The sequence below is a fragment of the Ambystoma mexicanum genome, chromosome 9 (assembly GCF_040938575.1).
Source record: "Ambystoma mexicanum isolate Mex_15411 chromosome 9, UKY_AmexF1_1, whole genome shotgun sequence".
Taxonomy (NCBI): domain Eukaryota; kingdom Metazoa; phylum Chordata; class Amphibia; order Caudata; family Ambystomatidae; genus Ambystoma; species Ambystoma mexicanum.
In genome coordinates, this window is record NC_090931.1 from 922,518,064 (window position 1) to 922,540,827 (window position 22,764).

Consider the following 22,764-nt stretch of genomic DNA (forward strand, 5'->3'; position numbering starts at 1 on the left):
ACAGCAGAAATATTTTTACTCAAGTGGGAATTTGCATGAAAATGTCTGAAAACCACTGAATAAGGGTGACAAAAAATGATATGATATTTTATTTGTATCGCGCTCGTACACAAGTGCTTCAGAGCGCAACTAGGCAAGGGAGGGGAACAGGGGAGAACACAAAACACAACAACGATCTTACTAGGCCCAGTGACAATGAGAATGCGCAAGTGCATGGGAAAGGGAAAAGGGAAAAAGTGCATGGAAGGGGGAGAGTGGAAAGTGCAGAGCAGAGGAGAGCAGATAAATAATAATACATACAAATAAATAGAAAATGGAGCCAATAAACAGTGGTAGTGCAGCCAGCAAGTGGCAAGTGCTGTGTTTAAGGCAGCAGACTGGGCAACTCGGATATGGGCAGAAAAGAAGAAAATGGGGGGGCTGTATGGGAACAGATACAGTCCCCATTGCAAGGGGTGGCCAGGAAGCAATGCAGGAGGGTGGCAGGGTGAGCAGCTACATGGGCCCAGGGGACAGAGGGTGGCCAGGTGCACAGTGCCAAGAGAGAGCAGATCAGCAGTGGAGAGGGGGAGCGAAGGCAGAAGCAAAGAGGAAGGTCTTGAGGTGCTTCCGGAACCGGAGATGGTTCTCCTCAAGTTTTAGAGTGACAGGGAGGCTATTCCAGAGGGAGGCCCCAGCCGAATATAGAGATGTACCCCCAGCTCGTTTCTTTGAAAAACGATTGACCCGGAGGGAGTTAGAGGTAGAGGAGCGAAGAGCTCGAAAGGGGAGATATTTGCAGAGGGATAGCTGAAGGTATTTTGGACCCAGGCCACAGAAAGCCTTGTGGACGATGGAGAGGGTTTTGAATTTAATCCTTGCATCCACTGGGAGCCAATGGAGAGATTTCAGAGCTGGAAAGATACGATCCCAGGGCTTGAAGCCAAGGACAAGTCGCACAGTCCTGTTCTGGATTAGTTGCGGAGAGTAGAGGCAGGTAGATTTAGAAAGAGGATGTTACAATAGTCCAACCTAGAGAGTACCAGAGCATGGGAGACCGTGAGCTTCTGAGGGAAGGAGAGGAAAGGCAGAGTACCTCGGAGAAGGTGCAGTAGGAAGTTAGACTTTTTAGAGACCTCAGAGATATGGTGGAGAAGCAAAGTGTGGAGTCAAAGATGACCCCGAGGTTCTTAGTCTCGCAGGTAGGGGTAGGAGGAGAGCCAAGCGAGGCTGGCCATAAAGTGAGGGAAAAGGATGGTGATGGTTTGCTGATGAGGAGGATCTCAGTCTTGCTGGGGCAGTTAGGCAGTCAGAGATGAGAGAGGGAGAGGAGGTGGCCGAGGGCAGCCGGAAAGTGAGTTGAGTGTCATCAGCATAGCACTGGAAATTTGAACAGAAAATGGCAATGCAGTGGGTGAGGGTTGTCAGGTATTTGTTGAAGAGCCAGGGTGAGAGGTTAGACCCCTGGGGAACCCCACAGGTAGAGAGGAAGATAAATGATAGGAAGGACCCCAGTTGGACCTGGGAGGGTCGATCAGAGAGGAAATAAGCCAGCCAGGCCAGGGCCTGATCAGTGATACCCAGGTTATCACGGAGACGGTTGAGCAGAATGTGTTGTGGTTGACCGTGTCAAGATCAAGAAGGATGAGGACAGAGGGAATGTTAGAGTCCAGGTTGGAGAGCAGATGAGTGTTTATTATATATTTAGGTGTCCATTTAATTGACAGTGAATTGTAATGTATGTTGAATGTGTGTTGCCCATGAAGAAATTCCAAAAGTGTGTATAAGTTGGAACGCAACATGTAGGGCATGATGTGTGAATGCTGGATCCAGTAATTTTTGGCAAAGTGACGTGTGTAGTGTATTGAGTGGTATGGAGGAACCAGGAATGAGACACAGACTTCTGATTTTGACCATTAACTTTTATCAACAACAGAAAAGAGGGTTGGGAAATGCCTCTCTGTCACTGCTCTAAGAGGTGTTCCCTACTACCAACAGAAGGAACAAGTTACTTACCTGTAACTGTTGTTCTCCAGCATGGACCTGGCATGGATTCACATGCTCATGAATATTCCCCGTCGTCAGGCTGGGAATCCTCGGTAAAGAAAAAATCAGTATCAGTTTCATTTCTGATCTGTCTTTCTTAGTAGTAACCAATCACTGATCTCTGGGTCATACTGCCCCAGCCAATGACTGCCCTCTCCCTAAGCCCCTCCCCTGGCAGCCATCCTCAGATTTGGTAGCACGTAAAGTGGCAGTATGACCAAGTGAAGAGCGGCAGAGGAGAAGGAGGGAGGGTTCGCATGTGAATCCATGCCAGACCCATGCTGGAGAACAACAGTTACAGGTAAGTAACTTGTTCCTTCTCCAGCATGGGGTCTGGCATGGATTCACATGCTCATGAATATAAGAATACATAGCAGTATAAACATGCACAACCACGGGAGGTGGCAACAGGCTCAACATTAAGCATCTCTTATCTCCTCACCAGGCTCACCTTAAGCGAACAGGTTGCGCAGCACTGCTTGGCCGACCCTGGACTCCTCCCTGGAGTCCCGATCGACACAGTAGAATCTTGTGAAGGTGTGCGTCGACCTCCACGTAGCAGCCCTGCAGATGTCTAGCAGGGTCACACCAGACAGTAACGCCGTGGTAGCAGTGATCGCTCTGGTCGAATGGGCTCTCGGACGGCCGGGCAGCGGTCGGTTTGCCAACCGGTGATAGTGCATGATGCAGCCGGAGAGCCATCTGGAAATGGAAGCCTTTGAGAGATCCTTCCCTTGATTCACAGGTCCAAAGTTCACAAACAGCTGTGATGTCTTCCGAAAACTCTTTGTGCGGTCCACGTAGAACTTCAGCGCTCTAGCCAGCCACATCCAGCGAGTGCAAAGTCCTCTCGGCCGGAGACGAAGGCGACGGGAAGAAAACTGGCAACACCAAGGGCTTGTTGAGGTGGAAGTCCGACGGCACCTTGGGCATAAAGGAGGGGTGCGTCCTCAGCACCACCCTCGTGTCGTGAAAAGTCAAGTATGGAAGCTTGCAAGATAGGGCCTGGATCTCTCCCACTCGTCGTGCGGAGGTGATGGCCACGAGAAATGCTGTCTTCCACGACAGGAACTTCAACGGCGCTGAATGCATAGGCGCGAATGGGGCCCCCCATGAGCCTGGTCAACACTACGTTGAGCTCCCACGCCGGCGCAGGGGCCTTCACCGGCAGGAACGATCGGAATAGTCCCTTCATAAATTCCTTCACCAGGAGATGAGACCACAAGGACTCCCGTCCTGTAGTTCTGGTGTATCGGGAGATGGCAGCCAGATGTATCTTGATGGAGGCGTGAGCCAGTCCAGCTTTGGCCAGCGACAGTAGGTACGGCAATACTTGAGGGGTCGTAATCCGCAGAGGGTTAATCTTCTGTGAACGGCACCAGACAGAGAACCTCTTCCACTTATGTCCATAGCACTTGAGGGTTGAGGACGCCCTGGCTTTTGCAAGAACCTCTCTGCAGTCAGCTGGGATATCGTATCCTCCAAACTCTAGTGCTGCAGGAGCCAAGCCTGCAAGCTCAGCGACTCCGGTTCGTGATGAAGAATGGGGCCGCCTCCTCTGGAGAGAAGATCCGCGTCCGTCGCCAGCTTTATAGGTGGGGACGCTGACAAGTCCAGAAGGTCCGGGAACCAGATCTGTCTCGGCCACGCCGGTGCGACAAGGATCATCCTGCACCTGGACCTCTTGGGCTGGTTGATGAAACGGAGCAGCAACGGAGGGAACGCGTACAGGAACAGGCCGTCCCAAGGGAACGAGAAAGCATCGCCCATCCTCGGCTGTGTGAACCTGCTGGTGAACCTCTTGGAGTTCGTCGCCGTCGCGAACAGGTCGATCTGGGGTTTGCCCCATCGTTGAGAGAGCCGATCCACCTGGTCCTGGCGTAGTTCCCACTCGTGGCACGAGCGCAGCTCCCTGCTGAGTGAGCCGGCGATGGTGTTTTTTATTCCTGCCAGGTGGAAGGGAACCAGAAACATTCCCTGGGCGACGGCCCAGTGCCACAGATCCTGGGCCTCCTTGGATCGGGCTGGGGATCTGGTGCCTCCCTGCTTCCGGATGTAGAACATCGTGGTGGTGTTGTCGGTGAAGATCCTCACCACTTTGTCCTTGAGGAATGGAAGGAACGATTTGAGCACCCAGAAGACGGCTTGTAGCTCCAGGATGTTGATGTGAAGAGACCTCTCCTGCGGGAGCCAGAGGCCTCTTGCGTGGAGATCTCCGGTGTGGGCCCCCCATCCCTCCAGGGAGGAGTCTGTCGTCACCGTCTCCTGATATGCCAGGGTCTGAAAGTCCGTGCCTGCCGCGAGGTGCGCACGGGTACCCCACCATAGAATCGCCTGACGAAACTCCTCGCCGAGCGGGATCCTGCATTCGAAGCGCGGGCGTCGAGGAACTCTTGTAGAGAACGCATCCGAACTCTGCAAAGGGGCACAAGGAAGATGCATGAGGACATCATCCCAAGGAGGGAGTTGATGGAGCTCACCCTCGCCACGTCCGTGGCTAACAGGCGCTGCACCTTGCCCAAAATGGCCTTCGTCCTTTCTTCCGACGGAGATGCCAATCGCTCCACTGTATCGAGCTTCGCTCCCAAAAACAGTGCCACCTGTGAAGGAACCAGGTGGGATTTGTGATGGCGAATCCCAGTTCCGAGAGCAGGCGGACGGTCCTCGCCATGTGTTCGACGGCGAGTTCTCTTGACCTTACACGGATTAGCCAGTCATCCAGGTAGGGGTAGACGTGGATCCCCTGGAGGCGCAGCCGCGCCGCCACTGGTGCAAGGCACTTGGTGAACACCCTGGGTGCCGACTTCAATCCGAACGGCAGGGCTCTGAATTGGTAGTGACGCCCCTGGACTACGAATCTGAGGAACTTTCTGTGTCCTTTTAGAATGGGGATGTGGAAGTAAGCATCCTCCAGGTCCAATGACGATTGGAGGGTGACCATCCTGAATTTCTGTGCCTTGATGTACTTGTTAAACCGACGCAGGTCCAGGATGGGGCGCCAACCGCCTGTCTTCTTTCTGACAAGGAAGTACCTTGAGTATACTCCGGAGCCCCGGAGCCTCTTGGGGACGAGCTTGATGGCACCTTTCTTGAGCATCGCCCTTACCTCCAACAGCAGTTGAGGGACGTGATTCTCCTTCCTGGCCATGGGAGGAATGCAAGGACACTTCTTTTGAAATTCTAGCGAGTGTCCGCGGGCCAGGGTGTCCAGCACCTAACGGTGGGTGGAGATGGACTCCTACACGCTGATGAACTTAGTCAGCCGGCCACCCACCGGGGTGCTTCGGTGGGGGCCCGACACTATGGCCGGTTCAGTCCTGCTTGGAAGAGGCCTTGCCGCCTTGGCCTCCTTGACGACGGCGGCGAGACCCTCCTTGCTTGCCGCGGCCTCTGCGGGCCGCCTGACGGTACGTAGAAGAGCCACCGATGGATCCCTTGGAGGCTCCCTGTCTGCCTCCAGAGCTCCGAAAGGGCCGCCATTGCTGAAGGACTCCTAGGGCTCGGACTGTCTCTGTGTCGGTCTTGATGGCTTGGAGGGACTCATCCACCGTCTTCCCAAACAGGTTGTTGCCGGCGAACGGCATGTCCAACACTCTGGTCTGGACGTCCTGGCGAAAGTCCGTCACCTTGAGCCATCCTCGTCGGAGGAGGCAAACCCCATTGCCCAGCTGGCGAAATCCGGTATCGGCAATGTCCGTTTGCCACCGTTATGGCGCGACCCGACGCCACCTCACCTTCCTGCAGAATCTGTAGGGCCTCCGTCTAGCAGGGGAGCTATCTTGAACCAAAGCTCCCTGTCGTACGGGCCACAATCGCTAAGGCATTGGCCGGCTTAATCGTCGTCGCCGGCGACGAGATGACTCGTCGTCCCATGGAGTCCAACTTCTTGCCCTCGCTGTCCGGCGGGGAAGTGAAAGATGAAGCCGCCACACTCGCCGCTTTCTTCTTGGCCGCTGCCGAGACCGGCGTGGGCTGGGCCCTGAGGCACAAGGGGGTGGCATCGGGGACCTGGTACTTCTCGTCCCTGTCCCTTTTGGCGGGTGTTGTCTTTCTCTTGGCCTCCCGTCGTTGGTAAAGAAAACCTTCCTTTTCTGTTCAAGGCAGAGCTGGAAGAGCTCGGATGCCCTGGCTATCATGGCGTGGAAAGAGCCAATTTCGTCGGGAGGAGAGGCCCGAGGGGGGGTGGTGACGGAATGTCTGTTGTATCTTCGCCACCGTCTGTCCCCGTCGCTGTATTCATTGCCGTATCATCCTGAGGGTCCGGCGAGGGGGATGAGGGGTCCACAGGCCTCGTGGGCACGAAGGGCGGTGCGGGGTGGACTCTCTTCCGCTTGTTCGGAGGGCTTCCTGACGGTTCTGGTTCTGGATCCTCCGTCGGGGTCCGTGGTAACCTTGTCCTTATCTCAGTACATAAGGATTGGATCGCCAACTTGGAAGACCGCTCAGACTCTTTCTTCGCCTACTCACCTGCTGTGCCCTTCTCCAGCCAGGCGGCAAGGCGGGAACAACGATCTTGCTTGGTCCGTTCCGACAGGTTCTTGCAGAACGCACAGCCCTTCTCCACGTGCGTCTTGTCCTCATGAAGGCAGTAGAGACATCTCGAATGTTCGTCCTCCTTGAAAACATTTTGCAATCCGCATCCCGGGCAGCTCCAGAACAGCATGGATCTGGGCGTCGAGCTTCCCTTGTCCTGGGCCAGGTCCGTTGAGGTAGGCCTCAGATCTTCTGGAATCCTCCAAGAAGCGTAACTCGATGAAAAACTTCACCCTTGAGGGGCGTAGAAGAATTCCGAAACGGGTCCCCGTTATCGGAAGTAGAAACGGTGGAGCTGGAGGCTCGATTAAACCGAAAAAAATGAGAAAATCTCCTGAAAAAGAGCAAAAACGCAGTAAAAGCTCGAGAGCTAAAGCACAAGGACTCCCAACACTTGAACGTGCGGTAAAAATCTGAGGATGGCTGCCAGGGGAGGGGCTTAGGGAGAGGGCAGTCATTGGCTGGGGGCAGTATGACCCAGAGATCAGTGATTGGTTATTACTAACAAAGACAGATCAGAAACAAAACTGATACTGATTTTTTCTTTACCGAGGATTCCCAGCCTGACGACGGGGAATATTCATGAGCATGTGAATCCATGCCAGACCCCATGCTGGAGAACTGTGGTTCTGACGCCGTTAGAATATTCAAAGCAAAATGTCCTGTGTCCAAAGTACTATTTTGGCCCTCAAATTCTAACAAAATTAACTCTAAGGTGAATAGGGAAAATGTCTTTGGCCTTTAGTAGTGTGTAATTGTTCAAAAAGGAAATGCGTAACCCCAACACAAAAGTTCCAGAAGGATAGAGTTTCTTGTTCCACAGAGTAATTCCCTTCCCTAGGATTTCTCTTCACCCTTCTCTCGCGGCAAGCCGGTGGCGGTCTCTCAAGGTTCCGCTCCCTCTCGCCGCCTCTGCTTCTCTGTCTCCTGCGGCTTCCGCTCATCCGTTCCGTGTTCCTCTGGGCCTCAGTGGGGTGGAGGCTGCCTTCCAGTACCTTGCGAACGCACAGAACCCTTTCATTTGCTTATGGTGCTCTCACAGCATACTCCCATTTGCAGTCCGCTCCCTTCTTTCTTGTCGATGAGCCGGTTGGCTCCATGGACACTACTCCAGCCACACAGTCTCTCAGTCAGCACACAGAGAAGCAGCGTTCTCCAGCCAGCATCTGCCTGTCGGCTGCTCTGCCGGTTTAAATCCTGGCATCAGACTTGTTCCTGCAACAACTGGAGCGCAGCATGTGCTCCTGGCTTCAGCAATCTTCATTACTTAGCTCATCTTCTTAGACACTACTTTTGTTTTTAGGGCAATGGTAGTCTCAGTGCTATTAAAAGGCAAGCCAGTTCTACGGGAGTTGTATGGAGAGTTTGAAAAGATGTTTGCAGCAGTCTTGAAAGGCAAGTCAGATTTTAAGGACTTGTATATAGATCCTGTGAAGGTGTTTACAGTACCTTTCCTAGGTGGGTGAGGGGAGGTATGACAATATGCCATTAAGGCATGGGGAATGGCGGGTGTATCCTCAAAAGAAAAGGGGGATACCAAGTCTCATCTGATGTCACGACACCTGCCCGAGGGATGCCCCCCCATGTGATCCTCCCTAATATAGCCACTCCCACGGTTAGGATCAGGGAGCAGCTGCCAACCCCTGCCCACATGGGGAGTGGTCACCGCCGGGAAAGAAGTCATGACACCATCAGATTCATCACAGTGGTTAAACTGTATTTCAAGTCTATGTACAACCTTATTATGTTATTGTGTTGTACGTTACCACCACACATGACATTTGACAATGTATATTTTTAAGTATTTGGTTTATTTATTGGATTATTGGTCTGTGAACCAAATGTATGGTAAAATGAGTAAAAAGTGCTCTGTGTATTGGCAATTCATTGGTGCTGGGCCTACGGAGTAAGCTTCATAGTCGTTTTGTATTGTTAATGGGGGAAAGCCCACTTACGTCCCCTACACTCCTCTTTTGGTAATAGTAGGTCCCATGATCTGGAAACGTTTGACCAAGCTCTGTGCCAGAAAGACAATTCATTAATTCAATATAGACCAGTTACGCATTTTTCTTTCTGTGTACGGTAATCAGTATCCACAGATGTGTGTAGGTTGTGAGTACTGTACACATGAAGACATACTTATACAAAACTATTTAAATAAGAGCTACTTTTGTGTTCAACATAGAATAAGCAAATGCAGTATATTCGAAATTCTGACCGGAGAAGATACACACATGTAAGACAAAGCACACTTTCATTTTCAGAATGCATCCGTTCAGTCAATGACGACTGTAATGCTACTGCCACATATGCCTTACTGGAACGGAGGTCAACTCCACCCATGTAAGACTGTACAAACCTAAAAGATTTCAGAGATTTGTCCAAATTGCCGGATAGCATAAAAACACATTTAGGAAATGTGGAGATGGAAGCTGATCTTTTTTTCACCACAGTACCAGGGCATGGAAAGCCATGGATGTTATACACAAACCTCAGACTGCATGAAATTCAAAACAGTGCTAAAATCACACATCTTTCAGTTAACTTATGAAAACGAAATAACAATGGAGCAAAGAAGCATGTTCATTCATATCCAAACACTTTTCTTCACCAGGGTTGGAGGTTCGATGTTTTCCTTCCATTCACCAAGAAGCAGAACTGTAGAACTTTGAAATGTCTTCAATGCCACATATACATTTTATAAATTACCCAATGAATTGACAAGAAAGAAACCACAATAATAAACATTATCAACATGTTTCATTACCAGTACACATGCAATCTAGTACCTCAATGCTGGGTGACAAGTGACTTTCATCTTGGTTAACAAATTCGTGTATTGTATGAACTTGTTGCATCAGTAAATCACAATAAAGCCGGAGTTCAGACATTTTAGTTTTTAGAGAGTCATTAGATTCACTGATGTCTAAAGAAATGGAGAAGCAAAAAAAGAAAAAAAGAAAATCATTGTTGTTTAGCAAAGGGAAGGTCCACCGGAGAGGTCTTATCAATTGAACAGCACAGTTAAACATCACATTTGTATTGAGCATGGGCATTTTCTAATGTTATATGCATGCACCAACCCTCCTTCCAGCCATCCACATCCTTTAAAAGTATGTGTATCTGCTTTCCTTTATTCAAGATAATATTGTGTTGCACCAAGTTGCTGCAGGTTTCCCTCTGTAGGCACTTCTGTGTGCAAATACACATGCAGAGGCAGCAATGCACTAACGACAGCGCAAGCCCGATGCTGCAATGTGTGCTCAAATCTACTGCAGCTGATGGAGGGTGTTCAATGACATCAGCTTCAGCTACTTGTACATCGTTTTTGGAAGCAGGCACAAGAGAACATGACAGCAGCATTAAAAAAACATTTTAAAAAAAAGAAAAAAAAGAAAAGCAGGGCATGTTTAATAATACCATGCACATATGGGCACAGGCAAGAGATCTGTGAAAAATTGAAAAACAATATTGTGGGATTATTAGCCCATGTGCATATGCGTTATCAGAGATAGTGTTGAAGAGAGTACATTGGGTGAAATACAAGGACACAAAAGGCATCTAAGCCAAATGTGCAAACCTGAAGATACAAATAAAAAGGTTAAACTTCTGTTTTAAACCAGTTGTGCAATAATACATTTTTCAAAGTAGCCAACATCTACAGAAACTTTCAATATGGCAAGTCAAATTCCTGTATTCATTTTGAGTGGTCTACTGAATACAGTATTCATGGCGCTTAGAATGAGTCGGTCCATTTCAAAAGCAGATCCTGAATATTTTTGTTGAGGGAGTCCGGAGATGGGATCCTGAGGAAGTCCAGAATTCCTGCCATGTGTTCTTGGAAGTCTTTATAGAAGAAGGAATGTCCTTGTGAGGGTTTCCCTGAAAGGGTTCCCCTGGAACTGCATCACAGATAGGGGTTCCACGGGTGGGGGAATCCAACAAGCAGCGGGACGTGGAGCCACTGCAAGTGGATGTGGTGTGGAAGACCATGGCACTGGCGAAGAATTTAAAGGTTCCATTTATGTGCAACTGTTTGGAAGCATCCAAAGATGAGATAATGTGGGGGCCAGCCACAGTGGATGGGGTGCCTGGCTCTATCCCTGGAGCAATGGTCATTAACAGAGCCAGAGAGCACATGGGCTGAGGGAGAAGTTTCTTTACCAGCACCCTAAAGTAGGGATGCATGTAAGTTAACTTCATGAGACCTGGCAATTTAAGGAAAAACAAATATTGTATGTGCTGTAAGGGTGCAGAAGTATGAGTCTTGACACAATGGTGGTCCATTGGTTCGCATAGACTTATTTACAATAGTCAAAGAAAAGAAAAAAACTATCTTGCCCTATTACTATGAGGGATTGCCCTGCCTCAAGAAAAAAAAACACTAAATAACCTAGTCAGGATGTCCATAAAATAAAATGTTCACTATCTTGTGTCCAAACCTTTTTCCGTCCCTTACACTTCGAAACTCACTAAAACAAACTGGATGTCTCATTAATCCAGAAGGAGGCCCCTCTCATTCTGGATGTGGACACCAAGGCACAGTTCTTGTGAAAGAATATTTGGTTTAAATGTCTGCTGCTTGAATGTTCAAACCAACTTAAAAAAAACAAAGATCCTCAATCTCCTGAAGGGAACCTCCCCCTTCGTTCTTGCATCAACATATAAATAAAACACAGTTCCCCAATTGCTATGGAGAAATCCTCTTCCTCTGGCTCTAAAACAAAGATTACAATGTCCTCCTCCTCCTTCTGAGTCATCAACTCATAAACAAACAGCTCCCCAATCTCTGGAGGGAAACATTTACTCAAAACAGTTCCACGGTCTGTGAAACAAAAGGTAGTTTTCCAGTCTCTTATCAGGCCCTGGTTCACTAACCTGCCAGTCCGGACTATAGACTTTTCCAAAGGACTCAATGCTGTAATCCCCAATGATGTATCAAGTCTGATTCACTTTGATCCTTTTTTACTTTCCCAGGGTCTTGCCCATTTCTCTGGGCTGCAGACCACTGGTTTTAGGTATATTCGCATTGATGTGGGTCTTTGACCCTTATATACTCTACTGATGGGTCTCGCCAGTTTCCATGTGGGTCCTAGGCCCTGTTGTGCACTGACAGAACTTTCCCACCTTCATATGGGTCCCAGACCCTGTTCCTCTGCTTCAGCGGGATACCTGTCACTGCTTTACCTATTGTCAACTTGGACAGACCTGGTGTACTCTCCTGCCAGGTACTGTCCTCCTTAGGCTTGTTCCCAAAGTTTGTATCCACTTGTATAATTCCTCCGTTATCCACTTTTGCTGTTCGAGGATACGTTTATGGGTTTTTAAAGGTTTACAAGGATTTACAATGCCTCCGTCATCCCTTTTGCGCTTGGGGGTGTGTTACAGGCTTTACAAAGTTTGTATCAAACTGGATAGTTCCTCGGTTATCCCCTTTTGTTCTTTGGGTTAAATCTGCTCCCTCAGTGCCTCAATCATCAGTGGAGCTGCGAGTGGAGCTTCTGCATTGCTCCCGCGCTTTGCGCTCTGTTTTTCGTGGCTACGCAGCTCCAGACTCTCCCTTAGTCTCTTCGACTGCCTCTGTCTTTCGCCAGTCAAGCTTTTCTTCCCTCCACCAGCGGCCAGGTTTATCTCGCTTGGAACTTTTGGAAAGTCAGGTCTCTCTGCGTCTCGACTTCCAGCCTTTGGGTCCCCTGCAACGAAACAAGCATCTCATTCCCTGATCCAGGGGGACTATCAGGTAACAGCCTCACCTCCCTGGCCTCATGGGAAGAGGGCTACCCCATAGAAGCAGTGACAAAACCCTTGGGATTTGTCAAAGTGCTAAGAAGGAGGAAACAGACTGAAATTTGGAGGGAGCTACATATAGGTTGGTGCTGCCCAAGGCACTTGAGGTGCAAAGGACACACTGCCCCCCACCACGGAGGGGGGATCCACAGCTTTAGACCCATTTTGTCACCAAGAAGGGGGTCGTCAGTGAAATAGCTGCTGCTTGCCTTGGACCATGGAGCCTGAGATGCCTCAGTAGCATGAGCTCTGCAAGAACCATGAGGGTCCCTCCCAGGACATGTAACCCCAGGAAGGAGTTACCAGGCCGGGGTACCCTTAAAGAAAAGAAAACCTCACTGGTCTTCCCTTCCTTGAAATGATTAATTCCTAAAGATGATTGAGAGGAGGGTAGTAAAAAGGTCCTGCCACCATTGGAGGCAGTGACTAATGTCCACTGTGATCTTGGGATCAACTGAACACAAGAGTATGAAACTTATTGCACAATGAAACTTTATTTTCATTGCCAGGATGGGGGTTAGGATGAACTCCTATGAGGGCAAGTAGGCTTTGAACAACCAAACAGGACAATCTTTCACGGTAATAGGCTAAATAAAAAAAGTGTTAGGATGGGATTAAATTATAAAATGCTATGATTCCCAATCTATGGGACAGTGCAAGGGACTTCCCCTGGTTCTGAAGTCCCTTGCACTGTCATTGGGTTTGAGTGTTTGAGGAGCATCTTGGCTCTGGGTGACACTCGGGTTGAATTTGGGATAATCACTCATAGGGTATTGTGATAAATCAAGGGTATTCGTTCATCCTCCCCAGCGAGGAGCCTCCCCGTTTGAGGCTAGGGAGGTGAGCCCGCTGTACAAGACCTTCCTGAGGGGTCTGGGTAGATGGGATCTCACTGGGAGAGACTCCCCATTAGGGGACAAGGACTCCTGTTTCTATGAGGAACTCCCCATGCCACACACCCTACAATTATATAAGGGACTATCTGCTACAAAGAATAATGTGATCTCTGCATATTTGTCTGAAGGCAATGCTGAAACAAAACATGGAAAAGGAAAAGAAGAGGTCTCTTTAAGAAGAGACGTGTACTTAACAGAGACAAGTGGAGTACTATGGAGAAGGAGAGCTTATCGTACGCAGTTGAAGCCCCCTGACACAATCACACCTGCGAGAGGTAGACCTGAGATGAGTGGCAGAGCCCGTGACTTGTAAGGATTCAAAGAACGCCAGTCCAATATGCCAGAGGCCCGGCGTATCCAACAACAGAGAAATTGCTGTGAGGCAGCAGAGTGGAATCCTGTACCAGGGGGTGGCGAGACTACATCAATATAGTGGTGGGCAGGACGCCAAACAATCCACGCCGAGACCATCAGAAGAAGGAGCGCAAAAGATTCTCAACGCCAGTGCCTGTAAATGGCAGAAGGGAAGTTGAGAACGGGAAACCAGCCAAACCAAGAAACTAGAATGCATACACTGAAGAGGAAAACCCGAGCAAATGCCAGGCCCTGCAAACAGAGCTAACTGAGAGATCTGGAGAAGCATGAGGCCACCAGGGCAACATTATATGGATAGAGAAACTTGTCCTAGTAGCAACAACAGTATGTTAAATATAAAACTGTTTAACTAGAACTGTGCAAAGCAGAAGAACAAATAACCTTGTGTGGGAAGTAGATAACATCTGGAAACAAAGACTAGTGAAAGAAGGGAAATTACGAATTCAAAGGTAAAGAAAGTATGGCATAACATCTCGTAAATCCGAGAAAGAGATAAGGCTATCAAGTAGAAAAGATAGTTACAGATAGAGAATACAGGAAAGGGGAGAGCACACATTTGATCAAACCATATCCAAGCTGAGAAAGCTTGGATTAACTGACAGTGAGAGGTCTACAAGTTCAGAACAGACTGAGAAAATAGCGCAAGGAAAGGTGTTACAGGCACATCACGAAAGAGTACAAGACCCAAGAAGATTGTGGAAGAGCTATAAGAATGAATCAAGGAGATATCCAGAGACTATTATAGAAGATCGTGTTACGAAACAAACACAAGAAAGAGAGACCTTGATATAAAGAGACTATCAGAGGATAACAGAATACCAGGGGATTTGGCCATTCTCCTAGCCTCGTTTAAGCTGATTTCATTAGTGGTAGGGTCCGGTAAAATTGGATTTGGATGGAGGACATTTTTTTCTTTGGGATTTCCTGACGACAGACGAAAAACTTTAGTTCCTTTAGATAGAAAGTGAAACCACTCTAGCAGTAGGGAAAGAGGACTTCTTATAAGTTTATTAAAAGAAAGTCAGAATGTTCTAAATGTATCAGACTCCTTCCGACCCACCACAATATATAGAATTTGCATTAGAACAAATAAACAATATAGTTTTGTAAAGGTGCATAGTTGTGATAACTCCAGGTGTCTCAAGGTCCTTATCTATGGGCATATCAATCTTCCCTAAATTCCTTAACATTGGAAAACCGTTCCACCAGATATATAATACCCAACTCACGTATGACCTTCACCGAACACCAGCTATTTCTCTGCACTTAGGGTGCATGACAGGAACAACCTCTTCCTCAATCTGCCCCTTTCCTCCCTTCGCCCTCTTCCACTAATCCAGAATAGGACTGCAAGATGTATCCTTGGCCTCAAGCCCAGGGACCGCTTATCTACAGCCCTAAAATTTCTCCACTGGCTCCCGGTGGCTGCAAGGATAAAATTCAAGACCCTCTGCATCATACACAAGGCTTTCTGGGGCCTGGGACCCAGATACATCCACCTTTCTCTCCCACAATACCTCCCTGCTATAGTCCTTCAGTCCTATAGTTCAAACTCTCTGCAAGGTCAGATGTTTCTCCAACCCGAGAGTGGGAGGTAGATAGCTTTCCTCTGCAGGAGCCTCCCTCTGGAATGGCTTTCCTGCCCATCTCAGACCCGAGCCGGATCTCCTTAAGTTCCCGAAACCTCAAGACTTTCCTTTTCTCCTCCTCCTTCCCTCTCCCCCCTCCCTTGCTAATGTCCCCCTGCCGCTGTTGACTGCCCCTTATGTACCTTACTGGGGGCCAGACCCTCCATCATCCAAATATAGCACTTATTTCTAAATATTGGGTCAGTAACCCTTTCTGTGTCCTCCCTGAGCATTTTAATAGCCACGTGATTGGCAGGATTATTACATAACATGTCTGGAAGTGTAGGGCTTATTCACTGTGCTTGTGATAAGTTGTTCCCCAGTTCCACCCATTTCACATCAGGTGTTTCCACCATCTCAAACAAAATCCATGTCGTGCCCGACACCTGGCTTCCTGTTGGTAATTATTGTCAATTCAGGAATGTGTACTGCTGGCTGAAGACTTAAAAGGCTAGACCACCATCTTGAAGTCAGGCAGAAATTGTGCTTCCTCTTCATGTCTCCTCGTGAATGGGGACAGGCTCACTGATCACTTCACATCGGCTTGCTGACGCGTTGATAAGCCTAGATTGAGCCGATTTCCCATTCGCAAAGATCACAATGGAGGAGGTCTGGGTCAATTCTACAGGCTACACTCTTCTCGTTAATAGAAGCAGTGGTTTGTTACAAATGTTCAGAGCAGAATAATCAACTACTCGAGAGAGGATCAGGTGGTCCAGAACCGAGCTCCCAGCTGGTTTCGTTCCTTCTAGGAGACTCTGTTGCACTGGGGAACAAAAGTGTCCATGAGAGATCACCCTCTCCCCCACAGAACGCAGATGTCTCTGATAACCCATGAGCACATTAGAGTACCTGTGTGGACTGTGATCTGTGTACTTCTGTCATTGTCCAACAAGAGGGTCTGGGAAATCCCCCATGCTTGCTGCTCTTTTTCACCACTTAGCAAGCCCCGCCCACCTGGTGTCTTCCAACTTGCCGCTCTTTTCGCTACTTAAGGAGCCCTCCAGCCTCTTTTCCTTTGCAGCTGGGGAGCAGGTGTAAGTGGATCTTGGTTACCTGGCCTAAGCACCACCCACCTTCTTAGCCCTGCCTCTTCCTTCCTGCTCTTAACTCTTAGATCAAGGGCGTCTCTCGCCCGGGCATCCAAAGCGAAGGGCAGTCAAAGAAAAGGGCAGTCAAAGAAAAGGGCGGTCAAAGAAAAGGGCGGTCAAAGAAAAGGGCGGTCAAAGAAAAGGGCGGTCAAAGAAAAGGGCGGTCAAAGAAAAGGGCGGTCAAAGAAAAGGGCGGTCAAAGAAAAGGGCGGTCAAAGAAAAGGGCGGTCAAAGAAAAGGGCGGTCAAAGAAAAGGGCGGTCAAAGAAAAGGGCGGTCAAAGAAAATGGCGGTCAAAGAAAAGGGCAATTCCTGTTCGGACAAGGAGGCTCCAGGGTCCGACCCCCTGCTAAGACAGCAGGTAAGCATGCACCAACATGTGTTTACACCCTCTGTCCCCACAGGCCATCCCCACCCTCTCTGGTCCCCCCGTGTTGTTCCCTTGTGCCCCCCTCTCTTCCCGCACACTGTGTCTGTCCTGATACGTTCTGGTTTCAACATCACCGTCTTGTGGCCAATGCTGGATTTTACTTTTATGGATCTCATTGATTCACGGTGCGCCACCCTTTCTCAGCTTTCATGCTGGACTTCCTTTGCATCTTGTACTCATGGTGGCCCTGAATCATGCTGTTCCTATCTTCATTTTGTATTCTGGCTTGCAACATTATGTGTTACTACTGACTTCTGCAATTGTATTCAATCTCCCCTCTTGCTTCTCCACTCTTTTGACTGCTTTCTCTCTGTTCTGGTCTCTCCTCCCCTCTACCTTTTCCTATCTCCTCCCCTTACATGCAAACAATGTGAAAACTCATATACACGATGATCTGGCTGGGAAACACTAGGTCTGACCGGAAGGTAGTTTGCTAGCTGGGTGACTCTACTGTTGTTTCTGTGGCATGGTGCCCTAACTGATAGTATATAGCCACCTTGACTCAGAGCCTGACCTATACGTTTACGAATGTGCCCTCTTCATACTCTAGTTCACCCTCTCCAGTTCCATAACTGCTTCACGTAACAGATATCCCTGGGCTGTTTATTTCTGAAGGAGGGCAACGGGAAGGAACGGATACCATAAGATTGGCCCTTTCCTCCACCAAGATCACAACTGAACTGGTATCTTCTGAGGTGTCAGACCTGTAATCCTACATCAGGAGCTCTGACAAATGTACGCCATTGACCTCAGAAGATACCAGACTTGCATCAGAGTTGGAAAAGGACCATTATGCGGTTTAGAATCTTGTGTTGAATAAAATCAAATCCTTCTTGCGAAGTATACACAGTTCGAGCCCTCGTGTTCATGGTTGTGTCCAGATACACAAGATTTTATTTAGAGATTGAATTCATGGTGAAATCATATCAAAGGTGCACTAGCCTCAAACATCCTACAAATGCCTAGGGCTAGTGTGAAGTGGCAGGTGCTTGACTGTTATGGCTAATCGAGCTCCACAATAGCACTTTCAGACAAAGCTGTAGGTTGTTTTAGCAATGTCTGTCTCCTTACCCTTTCCTCCCTCCTCATGGGCCCTTGAACATATTGAGGTACAGAGACGGGCCTATGAATGAGGAGAGAATGAGGATGCATAATCTCCTATGACTTGGCCCCATCTCCTTATCAGTATAGCAGCAATGAACCTGCTGGTGAGCTCGCTCACTGTACATATCGCATTACTCAGGGTGCAACATTTCATGTAATAGGCCACTAGACAGGCATACAATATCACTCTAGAGATGGTCTATACCAATCCCTTCACTTAGCATCATTGTAGTAACCTTGTAAGAAGTGACCTAAACCTCAATGAATTTGGAACATTGCCAGAGAAGGAAAGCTATATCTGTTGTTGTTATTTTATTAGTCATGGTTTAGCAAGTAAAACCTTACAACTATATACACATTTACAAAATTTCAGACCAGATAACATTTTTTAAACTACTTTTTTTGAACAATCTTCTTACCAGGGGGAGAAGCCCCCTCCAATTAATAGAGTGTCAACTGCGCAAGTGTGAAACATCAAAAAGTCTTTCAATTTTAACAAAGTGGCGCCTTTTCCAGCATAGCAAATACTTCCTTCAAGTACGCAAGCAGGGCAAGCGTTATGGGGGGCCTGTTCTCCCACCAGCAGGAGATTCTACCAGTCTTGTTGAGAAAGCGTAGTGAATTGCAGCAGGAACCTTCCCATCCACCTGCTTCTTTGCGCACACAGAGCTGGGCAGGTTAAAGTTAAGTGGTGAAGAGTTTCTCTGGAGGCCTGACAAGGTCTGCATTCAAAATTCCTGCTGAGCATGTTTTTCCTTCTGGCTGCCATAATTTCCATTGTCGGCAAGATGTTAATTCGGAATCTCATGAACTGCATTCTGTGTAGTCGACTCGGAAATCTTACCAAATATATGGGCATTGTTCCTCTTGACCTGCACTCCAAGTCACAATGACCATAAAGACTTTTTGTAGACTTTGTCTCGCACGTGTCTATCCAGTCTCGGTCATACAGCTTACGCTTCACCTTTCCTGATGCAGATTTCAGTGATTCTTCTGTTGCGCGCACAAATGGTCCAGGATGGCTAGACATATCAGTTTTCCAGTTTCTAAAAGAGGGGACTCTGTTTGGGATTGCAGTGCGTTTTTCAAAAGTTGGAAGCCTCCTTCTTGCTCTCCCAGAAGGCATTTACGAAAAAAGGACAAGGTTTTCCAAACCGCAATGGACTTAAGGCCCAGTTCGCGTCTTATTATGTGAATAGGTATTCCCTGAGGAAGGCGTAAAACTCTTCACCAGAAAAGGCCCTCCAATTTGGGCCAAATGGAAGCCGGAAGAGAAAATGAAGCCTCGCACCGTATTTAATAATCGGGGCAACTTTGAGATGATAAAATTCGATGATGGGCTTTAACAAGAATTTGCAATATTTCCCAGATGTAAGACACGCTTGAACGGCCAGTTTACAGGACTTGCCTCCAAGAATGACCTCCCTTTGCATGTCTGCTGAGCTATTGTTGATGTTCATTCCCAGGTACGAGATAGATGTAACTTTGCTCAATTTAACTCCCTTCAGGAACCAGACGGGAAGATGCGTATTAATCCATCCCGGTTTTCCTCCCAGGGTCAGTATTCTAGAGTTTGACGCGTTGACCTTTAGCCCATTATACTCCACGTCGGATTCCAGCACCCGCAATTTTCTTTGAAGATCGACCTTTGTCTGATCTAGTACTAGGAGATCATTTGCATATAGCAGACAATTCACTGGGACACCTTCTATCCGTGGTGGAAAACACCTGATCGCCTGAAAGGCAGCGTCCATGTCTGAAATGAACAAGTTAAATAAGGCCGGTGCCAAGGGGCAGCCCTGCTTTAGCCCTTTTGAAGTTTTTATGGGCATTGTCAGGGAGTCTCTTCTATCAAGTCTAACCTGCAGAGAAGTATCAGAATGTAGTGCCTTCATAGCTTCCCTTAAATCCACCGGACAGTCCCATCTTGTTAGTTTATCCCAGAGTTGTTGACGTTCTATAGTATGGAACGCCTGGGCCAGGTCTATTAAAGCGAGGTCAATTTTCCCGAAAGGTTTCCACTTTGTTATGGACTCAAGAAGGTTAATTAGGAAAAGGTTGAGGGCAGTCCCTATTCACTTAACAAACCCTACCTGCCACTTGTCATAAATGTCCCAACTTCCTAGTCCAAGATGTAATTGCCTTCAGCAATATGGCTCCAAATATCTTGCCAGACACATCCAAGAAGGCGATGGGCCTGCAATTTGCCGGATCCGACCCATCGCCCTTCTTGAATATGGGGTCAACAATCGACTAGCACTAGGAGAGCAATATGAGCCCTGTTCTCTTAATTTCGACAAAGCGGGAGTGTAAGATGAAGTACAATTTTTCAGGGTTTTTCTTACGTGTCTTGTTAGACATTCCATCTGGGCCTGCCACCCTGGAATTATTTGCAGAGATAATTACGTTCTCTATGTCCTCCCTATCCATTGGGAAGAGCCAGCCTCCTTTCCTCATGCCTTGATTCGTAGGTCCGGCTTTATGTGACATGAAGAGTGCACTAAAATACTTTGTCATGCCTCCTCTGGCACCGACTTGATAGTGACTGAGGCCTGTGGAACAATTAGGTTGTTAAATAGTCTCCACATGTCTTATGTGTTTTTAGAAGCTACTGTTTTCAGCTTTAATTCTGCATCTCGTTGGTACATTAGCCACTGGTGTTCCTTCAGCCAGTTTTTGTACTTTTGTACTTACGTGTCTTGTTAGACATTCCATCTGGGCCTGCCACCCTGGAATTATTTGCAGAGATAATTACGTTCTCTATGTCCTCCCTATCCATTGGGAAGAGCCAGCCTCCTTTCCTCATGCCTTGATTCGTAGGTCCGGCTTTATGTGACATGAAGAGTGCACTAAAATACTTTGTCATGCCTCCTCTGGCACCGACTTGATAGTGACTGAGGCCTGTGGAACAATTAGGTTGTTAAATAGTCTCCACATGTCTTATGTGTTTTTAGAAGCTACTGTTTTCAGCTTTAATTCTGCATCTCGTTGGTACATTAGCCACTGGTGTTCCTTCAGCCAGTTTTTGTACTGCTGGGTTAGCTTTTTCATAGCCAGGGTATTAGTAAAGTCAATTTTTATGGAAAGTTTTATCTGCTTTTTTAATTGCTTCTTCCTTGTGAGCACCTCTATATCAACCATGTGCAGCTTTACAAACGTCGGGCGGGGGGGCATAAGACCCCACTTTCTTGAACATGACCAGGTTTGGCTGAGGTTTTGGTTGGACGTTGTTTGAGGACTGTTGTTGTCCAGTGTTAGGCTTTGATATTTGTATCCTATTACCTCTTGAGTTCACTGTGAAATTGTCCAATGGGTTTGTTGGGACAATCTTCCTTCATCCCTTAAAAGTGGCGGGTACCATATCCTGATCACTCACAGTCGTCTTCATCACTCGCATGGAGGTCAAGTTAAACAACATGTTCTTTGAGGCGAAGATATATTCTAAGATGTGTGTGTCCTTGCCTCTCCTCCATCTATCTAGCCCTTTGATTGGAGAAAGTCAATCTTCCCCTTGGATAGTGTGAGGTATGGAGTGGGGGGTGATTGGAGGGGAACATTCTCAGTTCTCAATAAACCCTGATATCTATAATATATATTTTGATCGACGACAGGTTTCATTGCCACTCAGACCCAAAATGAAATTCCTGAAGTGCCTTTAGCACCTTCTACCAAATCCCTAAAAAGAGGCATCACAGAAGAATAAACAACTGTTTTTAATAATCTCAGCCTCAGTATCTGAATAAAATGATTGGGTATAAAAGGGTGACACTGAATTGTACATAATATGTTCAGCATTGCATCATTGCTAGTTGTGACGCTTAGATTTTCAAGCTAATCTACCAGTTTCTGCTGTCTCAGAAATAGCAAAATTCCCCGGGATCATGGGAGAGCCAGAATTTAATGCAATTTGCAATACCAATATTAGGAGGTTTTACATTCTCCTGTGTGGTAGTTAAACAAGCGTAGGAATGACAAACTGATTCAGCTCTCCAAAACCCTGCTTTGTTGTTAGCTTGCATCTATCATCAACTAGGACAGCCATTTTATTTACAGGTTTTCATGAAGCAGGAGCTAGGCACCAATCCATAAGAGCTCTGACGATTCATGGAATCACGTTGTTTCTCCCAGGGAGATGTTGCCTGTGAGGCTAGAGAGGTGAACCCACTATGCCACATTCCCTATGGGTGGCGGAAAGCAGGACCTTACAGGGAGAGAGACTCCCCTCATGGGGACAAGGACTCCCGTTCCCTGATGGAACTCTCTAGTCCTCTTGCTCTTGAGTCCATGAAACCCATAAAGTCTGTTGAGAAACAATCTGAAAGCACTCATGTATGCTATTGCATTACTCTTTCCTTTCTTCCTGTAAATATTAGAGGCGAAGCAGGTATGATGCTTGGTAGACCCGGGAAGTTCAAACCTGGAACCAAGAAGCTACATTGGGGAAGCAAACCTCCAGTCGGGAGGACGCCGACAGCAGATTGCAGGAGTCTTTTGCAGGCAGACGCAGAGCAGGCCTGACTGGAAGTTGGAAACTGACTGGCGGCGGTATGACCTCAAGGAGGTGGACAGAGCGGTCCATTAACTGCTTCTACACAGTCTGGCCATGGACCCCGTGGAGCCAAAGCATGCCAGCGGGTGCAGAAAAGAGAAGCAGAGAGAACCTTCCATGGGAACACATCAACCCAATACCCCAGGACAAACAGGTGTTGTGGCACCACAACACCTGTTTGTGTTAGAAGAAATCAAGGACACTACGGGAACAGTTCTCCTTGTTTTCACTGACAAGAGAAGGGGAAAGAAAGAAAGAAAATAAATAACTGGGTGTTGGAAACAACCAGAGTATTTGAGGTTTAAGCAAGCCCTAATAGAAGCCTGGAAAGAATTGCAAAAGTTGAT

General features: G+C 47.7%; 1 protein-coding gene across 3 annotated transcripts in view; it reads right to left on the minus strand.

The window, feature by feature from the left end:
• PLEKHA3 (pleckstrin homology domain containing A3) overlaps positions 1–22,764 on the minus strand; it is a 723,378-nt gene that overhangs the window by 485,338 nt on the left and 215,276 nt on the right. For all 3 annotated transcript variants that reach the window (XM_069616104.1, XM_069616102.1, XM_069616103.1), the window contains one exon: positions 9,348–9,484. In XM_069616104.1, coding sequence (XP_069472205.1) covers positions 9,348–9,484 — 137 coding nt within the window. The remainder of the gene's footprint in view (positions 1–9,347; positions 9,485–22,764) is intronic.